Here is a 26,415-nt window from a genome sequence, read left to right on the forward strand (position 1 = left end):
GGATTTGATCCCTGGTTAGGGAACTGAGATCCTGCAAGCAGCGTGGTGCAGCCTTAAAAAAAAAAAAAAAAAAAAGTCACTAGAAAAATGAGTGTCCCCAGATGTTGGACTTAGCAGACAAAGGCTTCAAAAGTTATTTCAAATATGTTCAAAGAATTAAAGAAAAATATGATTTAAAAATTACAGGGAAGGGGCTTCCCTAGTGGCGCAGTGGTTAAGAATCCACCTGCCAATGCAGGGGACATGGGTTCGAGCCCTGGTCCGGGAAGATCCCACATGCCGCAGAGCAACTGAACCCGCGTGCCGCAACTACTGAAGCCCACGCTCCTAGAGCCCATGCTCCGCAACGAGAAGCCACCGCAATGAGAAGCCCACGCACCACAACAAAAAGTAGCTCCCGCTCGCCGCAACTAGAGAAAGGCCACGCGCAGCAATGAAGACCCAATGCAGTCAAAAATAAATAAATAAAATAAATAAATTTATTTTAAAAAATTACAGGAAAGTATGATGACAATGATTCCACAGAGAACCTCAATAAGACAAGTCATTGAAAGAGAACCAAATGGACATTTTGTCCATTTGAAAGGAAAAATTCACTAGAAGGACTCAACAGCAGATTCAAGATGGAAGAATAAAGAATCAGTGAGGGGCTTCCCTGGTGGTGCAGTGGTTAAGAATCCGCCTGCCAATGCAGGGGACACGGGTTCAAGCACTGGTCCAGGAAGATCCCACATGCCGCAGAGCAACTAAGCCCGTGTGCCACAACTACTGAGCCTGCGCGCCACAACTAGAAAGTCCACGCACAGCAACAAAGACCTAACACAGCCAAAAATATAAATAAATAAATAAATTTTTTAAAAAATTAGTGAATATGATGAGAGCTCAAAAGGAATTACACGATTTGAAGAATAAAAAAGATTAAAGAAAAATGAACAGAGCCTCAGAAACTTATGGGACATCAAGAATGCCAACGTGTGTGCAATAGGAATCCCATAAAGAGAGTAAGAAAAAGATAGAAAAGATATATTAAAACATAATAGCTCAAAACCTCCTCTAAATTTGATGAAAAACATTATTCCACACATCCAAGAAGCTCAACGAATCTCAAGTAAAATAAACAGAGGTCCACACAGACACATCATAGTCAAACAAGTGAAAGAGAAAAATACTGAAAGGAGTACAAGAAAAGATAACTCATTATATATACAAGGAAACCACAATTAGATTAACAGTTGATTTTTCATCCAAAGCTCTGGAGGCCAGAAGGTAGCAGAATAATATTCAAAGGGCTGGGGGGAAGTGGGGGAACTATTAACTAAGAATCCTATACCCAGCAGAACTATTCCTTCAGAATGAAGGTGGAGCGGGGGAGGGAGGGAGGGAACAAAGAAAATTCACAGATAAACAGTGACTAAGAGACTTCATTGGTAGCAGACCTGCTTTACAAGAAATAATAAAGGAAAGTCTTCAGGCTGAAAAGAAATGACACCATACTGTGACTTAAATCCACAAAAAGAAATTCAGACAATGAAAAGTGATAACTATGTAAGTTAACATAAAAGGTTCTATTGATATAAATAATGTTTACTTCTCTCTTACCTTCTTTTAAAAAATACAAGACTGTACAAAGCAATGATTATAACACTGTACTGCTAGATTTATAATATACGTAGATGTTACATGTATAAAAATAATAGCATAAAAAGGAGGGAGGAGATGGAGCTCTCCTATACTGGGGTACTGTTTCTGTATATTGTTGGAATTAAGTATTAATCTGAAGAAGAATACAGTAAATGAAGATACACATGGTTAATCCTCAGAGGAACCACTAAGAAAATAACTCCAAAAATAGTTTAAAAACACCCCCCCCCCAAAAAAAGCAGTGAAAGTGGTACAGAGGAACAACACCACAAAAAGGAGACATTAGAAAATAACAAAATGGCAAAAGTAAATCCAACCATATTAATAGTTACATTAAATATAAATGTCCTAAACACTCCAATCAAAAGGTAGAGATTGTCAAACTGTATAAAAAATATCTAATTTTATGCAGTTTGCAAAAGACATATCTTAGATTCAAAGATATAATAGGTTGAAAGAAAAGAATGGAAAAAGTTATACTATGCAAAGAGCAAGCATAGGAAAGCTAAAACATAACAACATCAGACAAAATCGACTTTAAGATAAGAAATATTGCTAAAGACAAAGAGGAACATTTCATAACAATACAAAGGAAATTATACCAGGAAAATATAAAAATTATAAACGTATACATTACTTATAAATATATATGCACTTAACAAAGGTTCAAAATACACGAAGCAAAAACTGACAGAATAGAAAGGAGATAATTCAACACTAACAGCTGCAGATTTCAATTCCTCATTCTAAATGGATAAAACTAGACAGAAAATCAGCAAGAATATAGAAGTTTTGAACATTATTCACGAACTCAACCCGTAAGACACATATAATACTCCACTCCTTCGGTGGTTACTGGCATATACAGCTGGGTACAGGGTAACCCCCAACTAAGATGCGGGCTATACGAAAAGTAAAAAGAGAAGTAATCAACTTTGATTTGAATTAGATAAATGCTCATAGGAATACTGGTCTCAAAGAAAAAAAAACAGAAATACAAACTTGGACATTATCAATATACGCAGAGGAGACAGCTGAATATATCAGCTCATCCAGGGAGAAAACAGAGTGAACAGAGAAGAGACTTTAACAGTCTTTTTTAAAAATTGTGAACCAGGGGCTTCCCTGGTGGCGCAGTGGTTAAGAATCCACCTGCCAAGGCAGGGGACACAGGTTCGAGCCCTGGTCCGGGAAAATCCCACATGCCGCGGAGCAACTAAGCCCGTGTGCCACAGCTCCTGAGCCTGCGCTCTAGAGCCCGTGAGCCACAGCTACTGAGCCCGCGTGCCACAACTACCGAAGCCCTTGCGCCTAGAGCCGGTGCTCCGCAACAAGAGAAGCCACCGCAACGAGAAGCTCACGCACTGCAACGAAGAGTAGCTCCCGCTCGCCGCAATTAAAGAAAGCCCGTGAGCAGCAAAGACCCAAAGCAGCCAAAACTAAAATAAATAAATATATAATTTTTTTAAAAAAAGTGTGAACCAGCTGCTTTAGTCTATAAACTGGTAGGTAAGAAATTATCTTTGGAAGAAAAAAAACCACAAAGACAACCATAAAACACACAGGAGAAAGTCTTCCTTCTTGCAGTATATTCTTGGATGTTTAACAACTTCCAGTACACTTACAGTTGTGAGAAAGGGCCATGATAAGTGAGGTCTTATCTAAGATGAGACCACTATAGGGAACCCTCCTGAGGATTTTGACATAGCTATGCATAAAATCATTAAGCACCTAACATAAGAAAGTCTTGCCGTTCATACTTTTCAATTTAAGCCCTGTGAACAACCATCGTTAACCATTCTTTAACACCACTGCATGAAATGACACAAAAATGAATGAATAAACTGACACTGTATTGTCCTTCCTGAAACGGCAAATGCAAACTGAAGTCATTTGCTGTTACAAGTTTACTGTTACTACAGGCACTTTTTCCGTTGAAACCACAAATTGACACAAGCACAGCCCACTAAGTGAAACTGCTTCTAGGCAAGATTTTGCTCGACAGTCTACAAAATGGGGAACTCCTGCATCAGTTTATTTCATATCACCACCCTAGAACTCTAAGAAACAGAAGCAGGTAATGCCTCAAACATGAGCTAGATGAACCAGTTAACTTAAACTGCGCTTCCTGACATGTACAAGCCATAGCATTAGATAATTCATGAATTCCCACTTTGCTCTCTTGCACAAAACAAACAGCTTTCTATTTAGACAAAAAAGCAACTTTAAAGAGGGTTGTTTCAAGTTTGTCAATGTTTTACTGACAAAACAAGAATTCTTTTCTGCCCATTTGAGTAGAGGCTATAATATTTTCCCTGTCACAGAAATTTAAGTTTAAAACAAAAAGTCCTACAATGCAGGATTGGTCCAAACAGGTGACCTACTGTCTTATCTAATCTAGCTTCAAGTACCAAGTGATAGAGCTTATACCAACCTCCCTTGAGAGATCACTATGTTCCAAATAGAATTTATAACGTTTTCTTCCAAGATTTAGTCTACTGCAGCCATTCATTTTATTTAAAATTGATACTAAAAAGCTATCTATATCAGTGACCCAAAACCACCCAACATAAAAACAGTCTACAAGAAACACAATAAAGATCAATCTTCATGTCAGTCTGCTCTTAATTTCAACAGTTAGATTTTTTAGTCACTTCTCTCCCCCCCAAAAACATCTATACCCACAAATTTTCAAAACTAGTACATAGGCATCAGACCACTAAAAAACAAATTTGGGTACTGGGTTCTCCGCTCTTTAATTCAAAGCAGTCAGACTCTCCTCTAAGTTTCGGGGCTTTTTTTTAAAGAAATATTTGATTGAAATATTTCCATAGAGGAGTGTACACATAAGCGTGCAACTTGAATTTTTACAAAATGAATATATCCATGATCACATACAGAATATTCCCCCAATCCCAGAAGCCTCCTTCATGCCACCATTAGTCATTAACTGCCCCCCAAATGTAACCATTATTCTGACTTCTATCACCACAGATCAACTTTGCCTGCTCTAAACCTTTAAGATGATATAAACAAATGGGGGAATATTCCATGTTCGTGGATTGGAAGACTCATTATTGTTGAGATGTCAATTCTTCCCAACTTGATCCACAGGTTAAGTGTATTCCTTAATACACAAGCTATTGTGTAGATATTGACATATTGATCCTAAAGTTTATAAGGAAAGGCAAAAGACCCAGAATAGTCAACACAATAAATAAGGTTGGGGGACTGACATTGCCCAACTTACTATAAAGCTACAGTAATCAAGATAGTGAAGTACTAGCCAAAGAAGAGATACATAGATCAATGGAAAAGAATATAGAAAGTCCAGAAATGGACCCATACAAACAGTCAACTGACCTTTGACAAAACAGCAAGGGCAATTCAATGGAGAAAGAAGTCTACTCAACAAATGGTGCTGGGGAGGGATAAATTGAGAGACTGGGATTCACATACACACTACTATATATAAAGTAGATAACTAATAAGGACCTACTGCATAGCACAGGGAGCTCTTCTCAATACTCTGCAATGACCTATATGGGAAAATAGTCTAAAAAAAGAGTGGATATATGTATAACTGATTCACTTTGCTGTACAGCAGAAACTAACACATTTTAAATCAAGTATACTCCAATAAAATTTTTTTTTTAAATGGTGCTGGAACAATTGCATATCCACATTAAAATATAGATACAGAACTTACACCTTTCACAAAAGTTACCTCAAAATGGATCATAGACATAAATGTAAAATGCAAACCTATAAAACTTCTAGGTGAAAAAGGAGAAAATTTAGGTGAACTTAGGTTTGGCAATGAGTTTTTGTTTTTTTTATTTTTTAAATTTATTTATTTTATTTTATTTTTGGCTGCGTTGGGTCTTTGCTGCTGCACGCAGGCTTTCTCTAGTTGCGGCGAGCGGGGGCTATTCTTTGTTGCGGTGTGCGGGCTTCTCATTGTGGTGGCTTCTCTTGTTGTGGAGCACGGGCTCTAGGCGTGCGAGCTTCAGTAGTTGCAGCACACGGGCTCAGTAGTTGTGGCTCGCAGGCGCCACAGTGCAGGCTCAGTAGTTGTGGCACACGGGCTTAGTTGCTCCATGGCATGTGGGATCTTCCTGGACCAGGGCTCAAACTCATGTCCCCTGCATTGGCAGGTGGATTCTTAACCACTGCGCCACCACGGAAGCCCTGGCAATGAGTTTTTAGATACAACACCAAAAGCACAACCAATGAAAGAAAAAAATTGATGAGTAGACTTTATTAAAATTTAAAACTTCTGCCCTGCAAAAGACATACTACAACTGCAGCCAGAATTGTTTTTGTTTAAAAATGAAAATCTGATCTTGCTATACCTCTGGTTAAACTCTTCAAAGTACTAAAACCATTTTTAAAAGACGAGGACAGATGTTATTTAATTCAGCTAATATGTATTAAGTACTTATTGTGTCAGGCAACATGCTAGCTTTGGGATTACAAAATGAAAAAGTCACGGTACTCACACTCAAGTGTAATCAAAAATAAAGATCTGGGGCTTCCCTGGTGGCGCGGTGGTTGAGAGTCTGCCTGCCAACGCAGGGGACACGGGTTCAAGCCCTGGTCTGGGAAGATCCCACATGCCACGGAGAAACTAGGCCCGTGAGCCACAATTGCTGAGCCTGCGCGTCTGGAGCCTGTGCTCCGCAGCAGGAGAGGCCGTGATAATGAGGCCCGCGCACCACGATGAAGAGTGGCCCCCACTTGCCGCAACTAGAGGGAAAGCCCTCGCACAGAAACGAAGACCCAACACAGCCATAAATAAATAAATTTTAAAAATAAATAAAAAATAAAAAAAAATAAAGATCTGTTGAAAACCTACTATTCAAATGTTTCAGGGCAATTAAAGACAGTAAGTAGTTCACACAAATGAACTGGCTGAGTACAAGTAGGACAGAATTAAGTAAGTACTACAGGAAAGTATAAAGAACTCTGGACATTCATAAGATCAAAACTAGAAAAAGTGTCTACAAAGAGGATCATAATTTAACTGGGTTGGAAAAATAAGAATGATTTCAATAAATAAAAACAAGAGGGTTTCCCTGGTGGCGCAGTGGTTAAGAATCTGCCTGCCAATGCAGGGGACACGGGTTCAAGCCCTGGTCTGGGAAGATCCCACATGCCACGGAGCAACTAAACCCAGGCGCGACAACTACTGAGCCTGCACTCTAGCGCCCGCGAGCCACAACTACTGAAGCCCGCGCGCCTAGAGCCCATGCTCTGCAATAAGAGAAGCCACCGCAATGAGAAGCCTGGGCACCACAACAGAGTAGCCCCCACTCGCGGCAACTAGATAAAGCCCACGCACAGCAACGAAGACCCAACACAGCCAAAAACAAATAAATAAATTTATTTAAAAAATAAAAAATAAAAACAAGAGTAAAAGGGCTACTACAAAATCTTAACCTAAATTCCATAATGAGAGACATGAGGAAAAAAAAATCAAAGGAAACAAGAAAGGTCACACTTACTTGACTTAAAACCCAAGAAGGAACTTCAAAGTTTCATTTGAGTTACCTTAAAAGTTGATTACATTTAGATGACAGGTCTATTCTGGCAAAGACAGTAATCCTACAGAAACAAAACTGCTGCCAGTTTTCATCAATGTCACTCTAAGCACTAACACAATATGGTAATAGTCATGAGATATGGTGATGCAATGTCTTTCAAAAATGAAAATAAACGTTCACAAAAACACCAGTCTTAAGGTGAGAAAAGGGAAATGCTGTGTCCACTGGCAAACTACTGATGTTCTCTAACATTGGTTTTCCTTGTTTGTAAAACTTCAGTTCTTGGTAGGATGAAATAAATGACACTTAAAGCACCTAGTACATAACAAGCACAAAGTCAAATTTCAAGAAATAGTGTTTTTTAGTATTTTTATTCTCTCTTCTTCCTCTTTACTTCAAGTCCATCACAGAACAAACAAGTCACTTCTCTACAACCAAAGTCATGAGGATTCATTCAGGCTTTCAACACATATTTATTGAGTACCTAGTGTTAGCTACTATGCCAGGCACTGGGAAATATATGGTACATTCCTAATGGAACTTAGAGTCTAAGGGAGAGACAATCAAATAATCACACAAGTGAATAATCACGCAAATATTAAATTTATTTCTGCGATAAGTCCAGCAGAGAAAAGGTATGTTGGCACCATGAAAGGAGAAAAAGAAGAGGAATGTAACATAGACTAGGAGATCTAGGAAGGCTTCCTGAGGAATAAATAGGAACTCACTGTTTCAAATAGGGAAGGCAGACATAGATTTAAGCTGATTTGTACTTTAAAAAGACCATTCTGAGTTAAGAATCCACCTGCCAATGCAGGGGACACGGGTTCAATCCCTGGTCCAGGAAGATCCCACATGCCACGGAGCAACTAAGCCTGTGCACCACAACTACTGAAGCCCGCGCACCTAGAGTCGGTGCTCCGCAACAAGACAAGCCACCGCAATGAGAAGCCCACACACCACAAAGAAGAGTAGCCCCCGCTCGCCACAACTAGAGAAAGCCCACAAGCAGCAACAAAGACCCAACGCAGTCAAATAAATAAACAAATAAATAAATAAATATAGAAAGACCACTCTGGCTGCATAGTGGAGAATGGATGGAAAAGGTAAGAGTAAATGTCAGCTGAACAATTCAAAGGCAAGGCTAAAAATTTCAGTAACTCTAGACTGACCGCAGTGGCAACAGAGAGATATGAGTGAATATGAGAGATCATAGAGCAAATACGGGAGGTGAAAAAGGCAGGTATCGGTTAAGTGGCGCAGTGGTTAAGAATCCGCCTGCTAATGCAGGGGACACGGGTTTGAGCCCTGGTCTGGGAAGATTCCACATGCCGTGGAGCAACTAAGCCCATGCGCCACAACTACTGAGCCTATGCTCTAGAGCCTGCGAGCCACAGCTACTGAAGCCCACACGCCTAGAGCATGCCACAGAGCAACTAAGCCCGTGCGCCACAACTACCGAGCCTGCACTCTAGAGCCTGCGAGCCACAGCTACTGAAGCCCACATGCCTAGAGCCTGCGCTCTGCAACAAGAGAAGCCACTGCGATGAGAAGCCCACGCACCGCAACAAAGAGTAGCCCTCGCTTGCTGCAACTAGAGAAAGCCTGCTCACAGCAATGAAGACCCAATACAATCAATCAATCAATCAATAAAGGCAGGTATCAACGAAAAGTCCTCGGTTTCGAGATTCTGCAACTAGACTGATGGTAGAACCAATCACTAAGGGAACATGAAAGACCTGTGTAGTGAATGGAGAGGGGAAAGGGACATCAAGACTTTAATATTAGGCATAGGGAGTTTAAAGTTTCTTTGATATGGAGGTTCTTTAAAAAACTAAAAAGAGACTTACCATATGATCCAGCAATCCCACTCCTGGGCATGTATCTGGAGAAAACTAATTCGAAAAGATACATGCACCCCAATGTTCACTGCAGCACTATTTACAATAGCCAAGACATGAAAGAAACCTAAATGTCCATCGACAGATGAATGGATAAAGAAAACGTGGTACACACACACACACACATATACACACAAATGGAATATTACTCAGCCATAAAAAAGAATGAAATAATGCCATTTGCAGCAATATGGATGGACCTAGAGATTATCATACTAAGTGAAGTAAACCAAAGATAAATATCATACAGTATCACTTATATGTGAAATCTGAAAAAAAAAAGATACAAATAAACTTATTTACTAAACAGAAATAGAGCCACAGACACAGAAAATAAACTTATGGTTACCAACAGGAAAGGTGGGGGAAGGGATAAATTAGGAGGATGGGATTAACATATATACACTACAATATATAAAGTAGATAACCAACAAGAACCTACTGTATAGCACAAGGAACTATACTCAATATTTTGTAATAACCTATAAGGGAAAAGAATCTGAAAAAGAATAGACGTGTGTGTGTGTGTGTGTGTGTGTGTGTGTATATATATATATATATATATATATAACTGAATCACCGTGCTGTGCACCTGAAACTAACAAGACATTGTAAATCAACTATACTTCAATTTTTTTAAAAAGTACCTTTGAGACATGTAAAGAAATGCTGAGGAGGCACTAAGATATTTAATATTTAGATCTAATGCTTGGGAGAGGCGTGGATGAATTTTCCTGCCAATAATACTAAAATATCCTTGGCATTCCTAAGAAAACATGAAACAAAATCATGAATTGGAAAAATTCAAATCTTTGAGAATCAGTACCATTTTCTTCTATTTCTCTGCAGCTGACTCTCATCATACTTAAAAGTAATGACAGATGAAAAATAAAGGCAGCAAAGTAGAGAAGAAAAATAATTTAAGAAACTTGAATTCTAATCTTAGGTCTACCATTAACTGCATAAATAAGGATGAGTATCTTTTTTTAGTTCCTAATCTACAAGCCTTAAAAAAGAAAAAAAGAAGAAGTAGGGAGTAAGGATACAGACTCTAATGGTTATTAAGAGCAACAAACATGTACACATGACAATGTTTACAGAATGCTTTAAAAAGTCTAAAGCACTACACAGCTCAGACACCTCTCAATATATACCCTGTATGTGTGTAGGAAAGCAGAACAGTTGTTTTAGTAGTATTTTAGTACTAATCTTACATTCTTGTAAAAATAACTGCAAATAATTCAGCCTTTGGCATGACTGGATCGACTGATGGCCAAGGATACAATGTATCTGTGGGGGGTGGGGGTGTGGATGTGTGCATATATGCTCAGTAACTATTAAAATCAAGCACTCTCTACTCTCTAGAAAATCAGCTAAGCATTTAAATGCATAACCCACCCCCAATAATTCTGTAAGGTAAATACAGTTGACCCCTGAGCAACAGGTTAGGGGTGCCAACCTTACTCGCAGTCAAAAATCCAGTATAATATAGTCAGCCTTCCCTATACTCCTTTCTTCCATATCCTCGGGATCTCCGTATCCTTGGCTCATGTAGTACTGTAATATTTACTACTGGAAAAAAAAATACCCATAAGTGGACCCCCACAGTCCAAACTCATGTTGTTCAAGGATCAACTGTACTATTAACCCATTTTACAGATAGGTACAAAGTTAGGCAATTTGCACAAACTCACAGAGCCAATACTGGAGTCAGAATTTTAACCAAAGCAACTCCAGAGTCCAAGTTCTTCCCTACTCATCACTCCAGAGTATAACCCACCTAGCACTATACCTTAAAATAATATGCTGTTCAATAAATATTTACTATTGGTGATAGTAATAATCAAAAAAAAAAAAGGGTGCTTCTGCTATAATTCTACTTTTAACACTGATTTTCAGCCAAAAATGCTTAAGAATATACTGCCAAAAACTGGAAGCAACCAAGACATCCTTTAGTACAGGGGTCCCCAACCCCTGGTACCGGTCCATGGCCTGTTAGGAACTGGGCCACACAGCAGGAGGTGAGCGGCAGGTGAGCGAGCAAAGCTTCATCTGCCGCTCCCCATCGCTCACATTACTGAACCATCCCCTCCACAACCCCATCAGTGGAAAAACTGTCTTCCACGAACCAGTCCCTGGTGCCAAAAAGGTTGGGGACCGCTGCTTTAGTAGGTGAATGAATAAATTGTTACATCTGGACAATGGAATATTATTCAGCACTAAAAAGAAATGACCTCTCAAGCCATGAAAAGACACTGGAGAAACTTAAATGCATATTACTAAGTGAAAGAAGCCCATCTGAAAAGGCTACATAGTGTATAATTCCAACTGTATGACATTCTGGAAAAGGCAAAACTATGGAGAGATAGTAAAACCATCAGTGGTTGCCAGGGATTCGGGGTAGGGACGGATGGATAGGCAGAGCACAGAAGATTTTCAGGGCAGTGAAACTGTAATTGTGGAAACATGTCATTATAAATTTATCCAAATCCATAAACAACACCAAGAGTGACCCCTAACGTCAACTATGGACTCTGGGTGATAATAATGTGTTAATGTAGGTTCCTCAGTTGTAACAAATGTACCACTGGGGGAGCGGGGGTGGGGGGAGAACGTTGATAATAGAGGAGACTATGCATGTATGGGGCAGGGAGTACATGGGAAATCTCTGAATTTACATTCAATTTTGCTGTGAACCTAAAACTGCTCTTAAAAAATTAAGTCAATTAAATAACTAACTAGTCTGTTTAAAAAAAAAATCAGAAGTTGCCAGAGGGTGGTGGAGAAGAGGGAGGAATTAATAAGAGGAGATCTTCAGGGAAGTGAAACTATTGTTAGATACTATAATGATGGATAGGCATTTGTCAAAACCCACAGAACTGTTATTTCGCATTATTCAACAGAGTATCTCTTTTTCAACACAGAGTGACCCCTAATATAAACTTGAACTTTAACAATGTATCAATATTAGCTCATCAATGGTAACAAATGTACCAAACTAATGCAAGATGTTAATAAATAACAGGAGAAACTGGGGAGGGGGGTTAAAGAAACTCTCTGTACTTTCTGTTAAATTTTTCTGCAAACCTAAAACTGATCTAAAAAATAAAGTCTATTAGGTTTTTTTTTTTAATGCTGAGGAAACTTGTTGGCATGGAGCTGCTGAGGGGGCCAACTCTGTCCTCATGAGAGGAAAGCCTGGCTGGAAACGAAGCCCACAAAGAAAAGCAATAAAGAGCCAGTATACAGGAGAGAAAAACAGTGCCCAGATGACATCAAATGAACTCCTAGATTCAGCTAGGCCAGCTGCACACTGGAGTTACCACAGTTAAATTAACCTATTAAATCTCATTTTTGCTTTTTAAAAAATGCGTATGATCACACACACATGTTATAGTCATCTCCTGAATAAACAGCTTCATAGGAACTAGGGTCACAGCATATAGAAAACCCTGTAGTTAGTGGCTCTCCTTGTAGACTTCATGGAAAAGTTAACATGAGCGCAATCTGCATTACCCTGGCCTTTGCTTCTCAGCATCAGAAAACTAGTGCCTCCAAGTGGCACTACGGGTGCTGCTGGTCAATTTTAGCCACAGCATAAAATACTCAACCATGAATTAGCCAAGACCTCAATGTTTTCAAAAAGTTTCAAGGATTATTTTAAAAAGATAGAGTCAATTCCATTTGAAAAACCCACTAAAAGAATGTTTCTTTCAGTCACTAATGATTTTTAAAAAGAAATTGATAAATGTTTTATTGCTTATTTGTAGGCTTTTATAAAAGCTGTAATTTAAAAGGATACACAGAATAAGTGGTCTACCCACACTGACAACTTACCTAAACAATTCTATTTAGGTTTTCAGAGCATTTTAATTATTTTTATTAATTATTGCTCATAGTTAACCTGAAATGTATAATCCTCATTTCTAAGAAAAGAATATGTAGGTCAATGGCCAAGTTATATTTAGATATATTTAGACAGATATATTTAGAACTGTTTCCAAATTTCCAACCTGCTTCTTAACCTAAGACTAGATCATGCTACACAAGTAGCCTCCTTTAACCGAAATAAAAGTTCTGAACACGTGGATCTTTACAAAAGATAAAGTAGGTTATATATTTAAAAGATAAGGTTTTAATACAGATTCCTTTAAATCAAGTTTTTGTAATATATTTGAAGTCTGATATTTAAAATTCATTTTTTGTTGCTAAACCACTTGTAGATGACCTGTTTCTGGGCAGCCAGAAAGGCCACCCATCACACACACACATTTGTGGGGAACCTGGTGCTAAAATTTGGTTTTGCCCACAAATATACAAGAATATATCTCCTGTGTAAATCAAGGCACATCTACATTTTACACTGGAGAGGGTAAACAAGACTGCTCCTTGCTTAGACCCCCAGTTTCTTTATATACATTTCCTTACGATTAGAATAAAATTTGAATTTTTTTTTGAGGCTTACAAGGTATGTCTTGCTCAATCCTCACTTCAGCATCATTTTGTCTCTTTAGGCTCCAAAATCTTCAATTTTTCTGATTCAGGGTATTTTGCACTTGCTGTTCACACTGCCAGGAAAGCACTCCCCTAGCTCTTTTTCAGGCTGGCTCTCATATTTCAGGTATCAATTCAAATTTACATTACAAAGGCCTTCCCTGAATGCATTAAGTGCATCCTCTCACCATACCCCATTATTCTTTTTTTTAAGTGTCTAAAATTATCTTGCTTATTTATGTGTCTAGGTTATTGCCTACCTGCTTCATAGAATATAAGACACAAGAGGGCAAGGATTTTGTCTCATTGATTACTATACCAGCACCACTAGAAAAATACCCAACACACAGTAGACACAATATTTCTTGAACATATACTTTTTTGGGGGGTGGGGGCTGTGCCACACGGCATGCAGGATCTTAGTTCCCCAACCAGGGATGGAACCCGTGCCCCGTGGAGTAGAAGCGCGGAGTCTTAAGCACTGGACCACCAGAGAAGTCCCGTTCTTGAACATATACTTACAGTCAGTATTTATTAAGCAAAAGACATTTTGCTAGGCCCTGTGGATAAGTCCCATATCACTTAAAAATTAAATGTTTTACTAAAATAGAATCTTAAGGACATCTTAATTTTTTTTTAAGTGGACATTTTAAAATCTCACATATTTGTTAATAACGTCCAAACCATTTAAAAATTTTTTAAGTACAAACTCTGCTACAGTGCAGTTACTTCAGCACTGACTTTAACTACAAACGCATCATTAGCATAGCATGTGTCCTTTCAGATATGCATAATAATGATACAAGGCTTTAGAAATGATTTATTTTTTCAAAACAGCAGCTACCAGATATGCAAATGCATGCCATATCTTTGCTTAGATCTATGGCTCAATTAGTACAAGCTAGAAATATTTAAATAACAAATACCAGGAATTCCCTGGCAGTCCAGTGGTTAGGACTCTGAGGAACTTCCATTGCAGGGAGCACGAGTTCCATCCCTGGTCAGGGAACTAGGATCCCACATGCCATGCAGCGTAGCCGAAAAAAAAAAACCCAAGCCACTCCATAATTTGGCTTTGCCCACAAATATACATCTTTTGTGTAAATCAAGGTATATCTACATTTTACACTTAAGAAGGCACACAAGACTGCTCCTTTGATAGTTCTCCCTAAAAACAAAACATCCATTGTTTTGATTCATCTTACAGAAACCACACAACCACCATTTCTTTGGTATCTTTGTATCTGAAGAAAATGGTATAGTTTTCCATACGCATTTACTTAACGTTATGCCCAATGATGTGAAATGGTTAATCAATGAAAGTAAAAACTATGCCATGTAAGGAGGGAAAAGAGGAATTATGAAGCAAAGGAGTTGCAGTTTAAATAGCCTCACAGCAATCTAGTCTAAACACATTTTTTATTTATTTATTTTTTAAAATTTATTTTCTATTTATTTTTGGCTGCATTGCGTCTTCATTGCTGAGCGCGGGCTTTCTCTCATTGCAGTGAGCGAGGGCTACTCTTCGTTGCGGTCCGCAGGCTACTCATTGCGGTGGCTTCCCTTGTTGCGGAGCACCGGCTTTAGGCGTGCGGGCTTCAGTAGTTGTGGTGCACGGGCTTAGCTGCTCCACGGTATGTGGGATCTTCCCGGACCAGGGATCGAACCCGTGTCCCCTGCATTGGCAGGCGGATTCTTAACCACCACGCCACCAGGGAAGTCCCTACTTTTATTTTTTAATTTTTATTTGGCCGCACTGCACAGCTTGCGGGACCTTAGGTCCCCTACCAGGGACTGAACCCAGGGTCACAGCAGTGAAAGCACCAAGTCCTAAACACTGAACCACCAGGGACGTCCCTAAACAAGTTTTCTAAATTTTTTTTTTTTAAATAGGCTTAGCTTCAAAATCTAAAAATTGTTAGCTGCCTTACAGTTCAAATATTCAACTATGCATGTTTATTACTGAACTTATGATTCAAAAATGATGCACTCAAAAAAAAAAAAAAAAAAAAAAATGATGCACTCTCCCAGCAGTAAAAATCATATCAATTGGACTGTTTCTATACTTTTGTTAAAATATTTACTTCTTATAAGGATGAGACTTAAAGAAAGTCATGAAACCACCAATAAGAATGTAGCTAACTCTAAGATAACAGAAGTTCCTGCTTTCGCGACAGTTATGATATGAAACAGATTATAGCTTGCGTCTACTGCTAACTCATTTTTTTAAGCAGTAGTAACTTCCCTAGTATGTAACTGGGACCAAGGTTTAAAAAAAAAAAAAATCCATGACAATCAGTCATGGGTTTTTAAAACCACTCTCTTAGGTTTTTGTCAAAATTTGCCTACTCTACACCAGAAACTTAAAAAAAAAGTCCTGAAGAGTTCTGAAGTTTTGCTTGGTTTTGTTTTTCAAATATAAACAAGAACAGGAGACCAGGACCAGGACAAATTGCAACCTGTGAAGATAAAACTAGAATGAAGCAAGGCTTTCAAACAGTATTGTGTGCCTACTTCCTGCTGGTGTGGGCAACTGTCACAGAAAGATTATAATATTATTCTACAGTGTTAGACAAGTTCAATATCAAAATAGACATTGTGACAATCTAATTCTAATGGTGGGAGAGAATCACAATACCAGTAATCATCAAAAAAAATTAGCACCTAACAATTATTACCTGAATTTTCTAACTGTGGCACACAAATACACTGCTCTAAGAGGGTGATTTTTAAAGCAAACCACACACACATACACACACACACACACACACACACACACACAATGACTGAGAACATTTAACCCCAAGAAATTAAGAGCTAACCTTATACATGAGGGAGAAGGGAAATAACACACCATGAGGAAAGCAATTAAAAAGATACAACTTATTGGTATAAATGTTTTACTCACCCTCCTCAGCCCCATTATATTACAATCTTCTTTGAAAACAGAGATTATGTTTATCGTCTTCGGTTCGCTCACAGTTCCTAACACATAATATTTAATAAATATTGGTTGAATTGATGAACCGAATCATTTTTAAATATCACCAAGACCACTAATGAAACACATACCTTGTTTGTTTAATAGTACTAGTGACTTGTATATAAAAATATATTCCATTACAGGGACTTCTCTGGTGGTCCAATGGTTAAGACTCCGTGCTTCCACTGCAGGGGGCATGGGTTCAATCCCTGGTGGGGGAACTAAAGATCCCGCATGCTACGTGGTAGCCAATTAATTAATTAATTAATTTAATTAAATAGGGAAGTTTTAAAAATATATATATTCCATTACATAGAATCAGCATGATTCCTGATAGAGTAACTCCCCTTTTATCTTTCCAGATAAAAACATAAGACAAGGGCTTCCCTGGTGGCACACTGGTTGAGAATCTGCCTGTCACTGCAGGGGACATGGGTTCCAGCCCTGGTCTGGGAAGATCCCACATGCCACGGAGCAACTAAGCCCGTGTGTCACAACTACTGAGCCTGTGCTCTAGAGCCCGCGAGCCACAACTACTGAGCCCACGTGCTGCAACTACTGAAGCCCGCATGCCTAGAGCCCGTGCTCCGCAACAAGAGAAGCCACCACAATGAGAAGCCTGCACACTGCAACAAAGAGTAGCCCCCGCTCGCCGCAATTAGAGAAAGCCTGTGCGCAGCAACGAAGACCCAACACAGCCAAAAATAAGTAAATTAAATAAATAAATTTAAAAAAAAAAAATCATATGACAAAACAGACACAAATGGGCTTCCCTGGTGGTGCAGTGGTTGAGAACCTGCCTGCTAATGCAGGGGACACGGGTTCAAGCCCTGGTCTGGGAGGATCCCACATGCCGCAGAGCAACTGGGCCCGTGAGCCACAACTACTGAGCCTGCGCGTCTGGAGCCTGTGCTCCACGAGAGAGGCGACGATAGTGAGAGGCCCGCGCACCGCAATGAAGAGTGACCCCCGCTTGCCGCGGCTAGAGGAAGCCCTCGCACGGAAGCGAAGACCCAACACAGCCAAATAAATCAATCAATAAATAATAATTAAAGGTGCTAAAAAAAAAAAAAAAAACACACAGACACAACTGCTAACAGCCTAGTAAAGCTGCTTCCTTACATTGAGAACACTATATAGAGTGCTTGTATATTTATAGATGCAAAACCAGAAACTATCTTAAGCTACATAACACAAATAATGTAAAAAGCAGTATCTTATCAAAAATCAAAATGAAGCCCCCTCTCCCCAGATATTCAGTTCTAGGAAGAGATTCTATGCATCTTTAACAGTGATGCTCTCAAACCGTCTGAAATAGAAAAATTAACCTCTTTTCTAATTTGTATACATAAATACTAAATACTTTGATGACAACAGTATTCTTATCTTAAATAAGCACCATCTCAAAACATTCTGCTTTCGAAGGTCTTCTTTCAATTATTTGTCAGGATTCAGGGTAAGTTTTTCCACTGAGAAGTTGTAGCATGGATACTGTGGACCATACAGGAATCAAAAATTGAAACTGAAATAAAAACATCTACAGAATTACAGTACAGTGGAAATAGCCCTTTTCTCCACAGCAACTCATCTCTTCCTTTCCCTTAGCTCTCAAAAGGAAGAGATTGAAGAGGCTATAACTATAAACAAGATAGAGTATAAAAGACTCAGAACTGGGAATGATGAAAGGCATTCAGAGTAAGGAATGATGAGTAATTAATTAATGGAGCAAGGCAATGAGCATCATCAGCTGCTAACATCACAGAGAACTAAACATTATGTGCCTTCTGATGCAAGCACTCAGCATCACCTATAAAGTATTTCTGCCCCCTCAAAGAAAAAAAATAAAAAACGAGAGACAATACGTTATAGAAATCAAACCTGATCAAGCCTCTAAACCTAATGTCAATTAACAAGAACCCCAGGAGACTGGTACACCACTAGCAATGTTAACTGGAAATCCAAACTGTGGGAAAACTGTTTCTTCAACAAATAATTTGCCAGGAAAAAGAAATGGGGGGGGTCACCTATACATTACAAAACAATGCACAGACCTTATTTGACTCAATCTGAATAACTGTAAAAACACATTTATGAGATAGGAGAAATGTGAACGTTGAATATCATATGCTATTAAGAAATTTTTGCTAATTATTTTTCAGTGTGATAAGTTATTTTGTTTTTTCCTTCAAGAGTAAAGTTGACTAAGAAACTGGAGTGCAGGGCTTCCCTGGTGGCGCAGCAGTTAAGAACCCTCCTGCCAATGCAGGGGACACGGGTTCAAGCCCTGGTCCGGGAAGATCCCACATGCCACGGAGTGACTAAGCCCGTGCGGAGCAACTAAGCCCGTGGGCCACAACTACTGAGCCTGCGGGCCTAGAGCCTGTGCTCCGCAAGAAGAGAAGCCACAGCAATGAGAAGCCCGCGCACCCCAATGAAGAGTAGCCCCCGCTCGCTGCAACTAGAGAAAGCCCGCGCGCAGCAACGAAGACCCAACACAGCCAAAAATAAATAAATAAATAAATGTATTTTTTAAAAAAAGAAAGAAAGAAACTGGAGTGCAAAAGGGTTGGAGTACAGAAAGGGAACACTAAAACTTAATGCAGATGAATAGGTGTGGCCTACCTGGAACTGAAATATAAATTGCAAGACTGCAACCACGGGAAGAGAGCAGCTCTGCTTGCCTGCCAGCCAACCTTTTCTCCACTGATATAAGCTCTATAAATAGGCCACGAGTGATAATGGCTGCTCAAATCACTTCATGTTGCGGATATTACTACTGACGAGTACCTGGCCTAGCACCAGGGCTGTGAATAAACCAGCATCAAGTAAGAAGTCAAGGAAGTTACCAAATGCAAAGAATGCACCATTGCTAATGAGAGATTCAAAAGCACCATCAGTGTAAATCAAGAATAATTTAAAACACAGGTTCTAGATTTCCTCCAAGATTTCTCTCTGGCCATTTTCTATCTCCCTCAGAAGACATTACAAATAAAGAGGGGTCACCACATGCTGGGATCTGAGGTCCCCAAAATAAATATTGCCCAAATCCTATCCACTATACGTGCCCTCACCTCAGGCTCATAGCAAATTGTTTAGTGGATCGCAGTGGACATAAATAATGGGAAACCCTTGATGATATAATGCTGATTTAAGACTAAACTATGCTTCTATGCTAGGTTAAAACTAAGGCAGACAAGATACTGCTTAAAATCCTAACCACATGAGGTTTTTGCTCTTAGTACAGAAAGGAAAACAGTCCTGTTTTCCTAGAGTTTTAGTCCATACCCAACTTCCCTATCCCCAACAATACCCTTCTCTAATTATAAGGCACCTAACAAAATGCTGACTCTGAACATCATAGAAGTTATTTTTTTTTAAGCCAGACAACTCAGTAAAAAATAACTTCTACCGATCCCTTTTGTCAGTAGCTGGTTTCCCTATTGTTAACCATGCTAATGAAAACTTGAATTTCTAGATTAACTAAACACAATCCTAGTTTATCCACATTCTTGGGAATGGCTGCTATAATAAGTTCTAACATTTAATCTTGTTGCTCTTTGGACAACAATCAGAACTAATTTACTAATACATGGACTTGTATTCCAGGCAGAGGAAAAAGTTATTTCATACATGAACTGGCAGTACAAAAATGAACATTCAAGTCTCCAATCATTTTCTTTTAATCTTAGAGACCCATTTAAGAAAAAAATGCTATTTTCCAATACCTAATTTTAAATTATTTTATAAAGAAAACAACTAACTCCATACTCTAGTTATTTTGTACAGTACTTTTTGTCCTACAGCCTACTTTTCTTCTCCACATTTTAGAGCCGGAAAGAAACTTAGAAATCATCTGGTTCCCTAGATTTGAGTTCCTTGAGCAGAAATTTCTTTTATCTTTGTACCCATCTCCACCTGGGCACCTGAGTGCTCAGTAAATGGGTTTTTAATTTAACCAGGTATAACTGCCCCCACATACAAATTAAGTTCTTCGGATAAATTTCTACTTTTGATTAATCTTCACTTAACTAGAAAATACTCATCCAGGTAGTTTTTAAATTAAATAAAGTCAAATTAGTAACTTAGGACTTACACCATCTATTGGCTATTTTAAGTGACAGAATCTGAGCAAAGAGGTATGAGGTATCTATTTGGAATAAAGACATGAAAGAGAATAGAAACAAAACTTAAAACAAACACTGTAACAGAGAAAACAGACTTGTGGTTGCCAGGGCAAGGGGGCAGGAGGGGATGGAGTGAGATTGGGGTTATCAGATGTCCGCTAGCATATGCGGAATGGATGGACAATGGGGTCCTGCTGTATAGCACAGGGAACTACATTCAATAACCTGTGATAAGCCACAGTGGAAAAGAATGTAAAAAAGAATGTATATATATGTTCAGCTGAATCACTTTACTGTATAGCAGACATTAACACAACACTGTAAATCAACTATACTTCAATAAAAAACACTGTAAATTAACGCCACAAATTTTAAATAAGACAACCATCAAACCTGAGTCATACTGGTCATTTTACAGCATTTTTAAATCACAGTTACTATTATTGGCTTCTACTAATATGATAAATATGTACAATATATATAATACACATTTTCTCTCCTAGCAGTTTACGAATATAAGAGAGTAAAACAAGCAAGATAATTTTAGTTTCACCCTGCTCCTTCCTTTCATCACAAGGACCGGTAGGCTGTGTGTGAAAACTGACTGAACATCAGTCCCACTTCTGCTAAGAGAAGGTGTCCACAAAGAAGCAGAAAACATTTACTTCCCTAAGTTCCATCATTAGTGCTGAAAGAGTAAGGTAAGTAGTTTCAATTAAAGATAAAGGCTGGGACTTCCCTGATGGTTCAATGGGTAAGACTCCGAGCTTCCAATGCAGGGGGCCCAGGTTCGATCCCTGGTCGAGGAACTAGATCCCACATGCATGCCGCAACTAAGAGTTCACATGCTGCAACTAAGAAGTCTGCATGCCGCAACTAAGACCCAGAGCAGCCTAAATAAATAAACAAATATTTAAAGAAAAATAAATAAAGGCTAAAATAGGATTGAGAAAAGTTTCACGACACCAATCAAATTTAAACTTAAGACTGGAATTTGACAACTAAAGAAAAATAACTATCAAATTACTTTAGTCTGGCTATCAAGAATCAACCCATAATAAAGAAATAATACCAACAAAACTTCTACTCAGTGAACTTAAGGATAAAGAAAAATCTTTCAAAGAATGTCTACCTCATCCTTCATATTCCCCTTAAAGAAAAAAATTAATAACTCACTAGCAGACTAAGGTACTTTTATAAACCTGGCCCTACCTTCCTCTACCCCACAGAGTTTACATCTATCCCTCTGTAAACTCAAACACCATTCAAGATCACTGATACTCACAACTTTGCTTAGGCTGTTCCCTAGCCTGGAATGCCCACATGGAAATATATCTCAACCTCCAGGTTTAAATGTGTAAGTTTCTTCAACCAAGATATCCTTCAGGAGGTGAATAAATAAATAAACAGTGGTAGATCCAGACAATGGAATATTATTCGACACTATAAAGAAATGATCTACCATGCCATGAAAAAACACAGAAGAAGCTTAGATATGCATTACTAAGTGAAAGAAGCCAATCTGAAAAGGCTACATACTGTATGATTCCAACTATATGACGTCACGGAAAAGGCAAAACAGTGGCAACAATGAAAAGATCAGTGGTTGCCAGGGGCTGTTGGGGGTAGGGTGGGGTGGAGGAGCGAAGGACAGGCAGAGCATTTTTAGGGTAGTGAAAATACTCTGTATGATACCATAATGATGGATACATGTCATTACACATTTATCCAAACCTACGGAATGTCCAACACAAAGCATAAACAGTAATGAAACTTAAAATTTTTTTAAAAAGTGTAAGTTTCTTTAGCATCAAGACCTGACAGTCATATTCACCACTAGAGCACCAGCAACTAGAGCACTATTGGCACACAGTAAGCAATCAATCAATTAGTGTTGTTGAGAATAAAGAAGTTCCACCTGAATGTTTTGGTCTGTTTTCTCAATAGTTCTTCCCCTCTTCTATAGTCTCATAGCTTTTTACTCAGTTATCAATACGTCTATTTCATTTTTACTTCTTAATTACACAAGAAACTTTATTTGGCCCTAAACTCTTTTCTAAAATAATACAGAATACTGAAATCAGTGCGGTTCAAAAGAAAACACAGTAATAGTACAACATTTTTCACCTTTTACAGATTTTCTTAAGTATTGTCAATTCAGTAAACATGAATATACACTGTTTTCATGTTGCTAGTTACCTGGAGGAAAATTAAGATGATTTACCAAAGTTACAAACATACGGTCTCGGTCTCTACTGTGTGTGTGTGTACACACACACAACCAGTTCCAAGCTTTAAAAAGAAAAAACAAAAACATTCTAATTGCCCATATGTCAACTCTATTCATGCACACATTAAAATAAAACCATAAGACTGAAGATCCTGGCAAAACAACCCCTTGAATGAGTAACTACACCACCTCCCAGAAATTACTAGTCATACACTAAGGACACTTAAGGTACCGATGTCATATATGAAACAGAAATCTTTGAAGGACAAACATTGAGCACTCAGTTCTCTTAGAACTGCATTAAATTAGAATCTAAAGCTAAACCTATCTTTAATCATGAAGACTATAAAACAAAGAGCATTTATGACACTTTCATAAAAGCAATTAAGAGTAATATAAACTGAATTAGTGAGTAACGTAACAACTACACTGTGAACTTAATATGAAGCTAACAGTAGGGTAAGTTTCCAGTTTAGTCCATCTCATTTTTCACAAAATGATGTCAGAAAAAAAAATTTTCCATTAGGAAATCATATTTAGCTGATACCTCAAGTATAATTACCTTGAAGTTTCTCCCTTCCTTTCATATTTTATCACCTATTTGGAAACTCTGTTAACATTACGAAAAAGATATGGTTTGAAGTTTTAAGATTACTGAAAAGCACTCTGAAGGAATCTGATTTAGAAATGTCTAAAAATATTTGTATTTCTCATTTTATGGAACTGCATGAAATTTCATTAAGGTTCTTCATAAAGTAGCATACAGGTCATCACAGTAAATACCATCTTAGTTTCCTGATTTCAAATTTAATTCATAGTTTTATTTATTCGGCACCTACTGTGCATAAAGCACTCAATTAGGCATTTTATTAGCCAGATTATTTGGCCAAAATATTACACTTCCTACTAAAAAAGATCAGCATTGTGACTTCTCAGAACATCAGGTAATAATTGTAGGCCTCTAAAAATGCTTGTTAAATCAAAAGGCAATGCTCTTACTGAAGGAATCTTGATTGCCAGGATCAGCAAAACCGCATTATAAAGTTAATAGCCTCCATCCTTAAACTATCCCAGGAGAAGAAAAGGAGTAATTGAAACTGTTAACTTGTGCCCAACGACACTACACAATAACAGCCTAAGCAAAACTGCCAGATGTAATTAAAAGGTCCAACCTTGACAAAGTATCATCATCAGTGGGTTTTTCATCCTACTGGGTGGAAGGATTCAGAAAGCAGAAGCTCAGGCGAGAAACGAAAAGCACATCCAGCACAAACTGTTCAAGCGGTTCAATCTGGAACAAGTACAGACGTTCATTCCTTCAACCTGTGAGCATCTATTCTGTGACAGCGGAGAGGACGATTTAAAAGGGAGAATGAATGACGTGAGGTTCTGTTGGGGGTTGCTGCCCCAACAATACACTGAGATCGGTGCTACAATTAATAAAGTATAAAGTACGAAGTACTACTGGGGAAAAGAGAATTCTCTCTGAGAAGAGTCAGAGGAGACGATGATCTTTAAGCTGAGGTTCGTCAGTTTACATCCTCGCCGGGTTTCTAAATAAACTTGACAAACTCGCCAGAAGATGTCAATTTTGGAGACTGACACATCCCTCCCATTGACCGGAGGCCGAAGGTAGTGGAAGCACTGCCGAAACGCAGGCGGCGCCACGCCGGAGAGAGCCTTCCTCCCTCCTCCTAGGCCTCGGCAGCCGCGGTGCTGGGGCGGCCGCCCGGGCTCTCAAGAGTCGGGGCAGGTGTCGGCGCCAGATCCCGGCTCGCGGGGCCAACGCAGCTGGCAAAGCCGCCGCCGCCGCTCCCCGAGCGACCTGGGGCGCCGGAAAGTTGCGTGAAGACAACTCCAGTGCGACGAAGCCGCTCCCCCGCGCAGCCCACGGGCTGCGGCACCTCCAGCCTCCTCTCCGCCGCCTGGTAAAGGAACCCGCCGGGCCGGGGAAGAGGAGGGGGGGGGCTCGGCCCGCCAACTCGGCCGGGCCCGGAGGATGCGAGGGTTACCAGCGAGCCGGCGAGCCAACGGTCGGACTGTTCCGCCCCTCTCGCTGGCCCCCACCCGGGCCGCGCCTCCCGCCACGCCCGGGCTCAAACACCCGGCGTCCGACAGCCCTGCCCGTCACGACCCGGACGCCCAGACGCCGCAGAGCAACGCCCGCGGCCCGCACCCCTCCGACTCAACCCGACCCCTTCCCGGGAAGCAGTCCGGGTCCCGCGGCTCGACCGGTAGCCGGGCCGCGACCCTGCGCCCCTTCCCGCCTCACCTGCGCTCCGCGGCGGCCCCGCACCTCCTCGCCCGCTCCGCGCGCCCCGTCGGGGCACACACCGACCCCCCCGGGCCGGGTCTCTCCGGGCCGCGGCGACTCTGAACGTCACGGCCACCGCCGCCTTCTCTTCCTCGGCACAAGCCCCAGCGGCGAGCAGGGGGTCGCGGTCAGAGCCCCACCGGGGCCAAAGCGAATCTCACCGCCTCCGCAGCCTCCACCGCCAAGTCCCTTCACTCGTCCGAACCGCCCGGAGAAAATGTCACCAGAGGCCGTTCCGCTCGGCGCCTCACTTCCGCCCGGAACCACAGAGCCTGAGCCGGTCGGCTAGAGGGGCCGCTGCGGCTGGGACCTCTAGGGACTGGAGCGGGAGGCCCAGAGAAAGCCAGACAGCGCCATCTGGCTGGGCTGACCCGCGCTCCTACAGCTGCAGAGCGCCGGGCGTGGGAGCACCGGCTTCCTGGGCTTCTTTCCCGCTCTCCCTTCATCTGCTCAGGCAGCTCCCTTCCAGAAATTTCCCAGAGGGTCGGAAAGCCAGTCAATACAAGCCACGGACAATGCCCTAAGAAAAGGACGTCGCTCCATTTTCCGTTCGCTGCTCAGTACTCACCCCTCCTGAAGCCTTCCCGAATGAAGCTTGTGGTGTCACTCCAGGAGGGAGTGCGCTCCCTTCTCTCCCCACCTTTTCGCGGATGCCGACAGCTCGGCTCGGGGAGATTTGGTTGTGCTCCTCTCATGCAGTGGCATCAACATCCCGTTCAAGTTTCTGGATGAACCTTGCACGCCTCGCAGACAGATCGCCACCTGCTGGTGAGTCAGGGTCCCCCAGGGACACCCCGCTCCGCCCCTACGCGCGATGCAGACGCCCCAAATTCCACCTCTGCAGTCACTCCTGATTTGCAGCAGCGAGCGCTGAGTTTTCGACGCCCTTCGTTGAGGTCTGAGATCGTGAAGAAAACGTGCTGGACGCTTCCCCGGAAGAAAGGTAAGGTGGGCTTAAGAAGGAGAAAGAACAAACCTCACAACTCAAGATCTGGCCAAGGCTTTGCGCTAGCTAAAAGCAGGGTTTTGAGAAATAATTGAATACATAAGGGCTTGAAGAGAAAATGTAAAAGGTATTTACCTTTTCAGGAGCCATGCTGGGACCTGGGGTGACACTCCCCTAGAGGAGATTCTGAAAATCACAGCACCGGCTCCACGCTCTCCTTAACATCAGTCTCCCGT

General features: G+C 40.5%; 2 protein-coding genes across 13 annotated transcripts in view; one reads left to right on the forward strand and one right to left on the reverse strand.

Moving 5' to 3' along the window:
- The window catches only part of ARK2N (arkadia (RNF111) N-terminal like PKA signaling regulator 2N), a 110,409-nt gene extending 84,491 nt beyond the window's left edge, over window positions 1-25,918 (reverse strand). For 4 of the 11 annotated variants that reach the window (XR_014233936.1, XR_014233937.1, XR_014233938.1 and 1 more), the window contains exon 1: window positions 25,192-25,788. The gene's annotated coding sequence lies outside the window, so the exon portion shown is untranslated. The other 7 variants (XM_082353354.1, XM_082353351.1, XM_082353355.1 and 4 more) reach the window with 7 other exon arrangements.
- Window positions 25,884-26,415, forward strand: part of LOC309610443 (uncharacterized protein) — a gene marked incomplete at its 5' end in the record, with an annotated part of 46,261 nt that continues 45,729 nt past the window's right edge. For both annotated transcript variants that reach the window (XM_082353363.1, XM_082353362.1), the window contains 2 exons: window positions 25,884-26,001; window positions 26,078-26,176. In XM_082353363.1, the coding sequence (XP_082209489.1) occupies window positions 25,884-26,001; window positions 26,078-26,176 (217 nt within the window). The remainder of the gene's footprint in view (window positions 26,002-26,077; window positions 26,177-26,415) is intronic.

The sequence above is a fragment of the Balaenoptera borealis genome (genome assembly GCF_965194805.1).
Source record: "Balaenoptera borealis genome assembly, chromosome: 14".
NCBI lineage: Eukaryota > Metazoa > Chordata > Mammalia > Artiodactyla > Balaenopteridae > Balaenoptera > Balaenoptera borealis.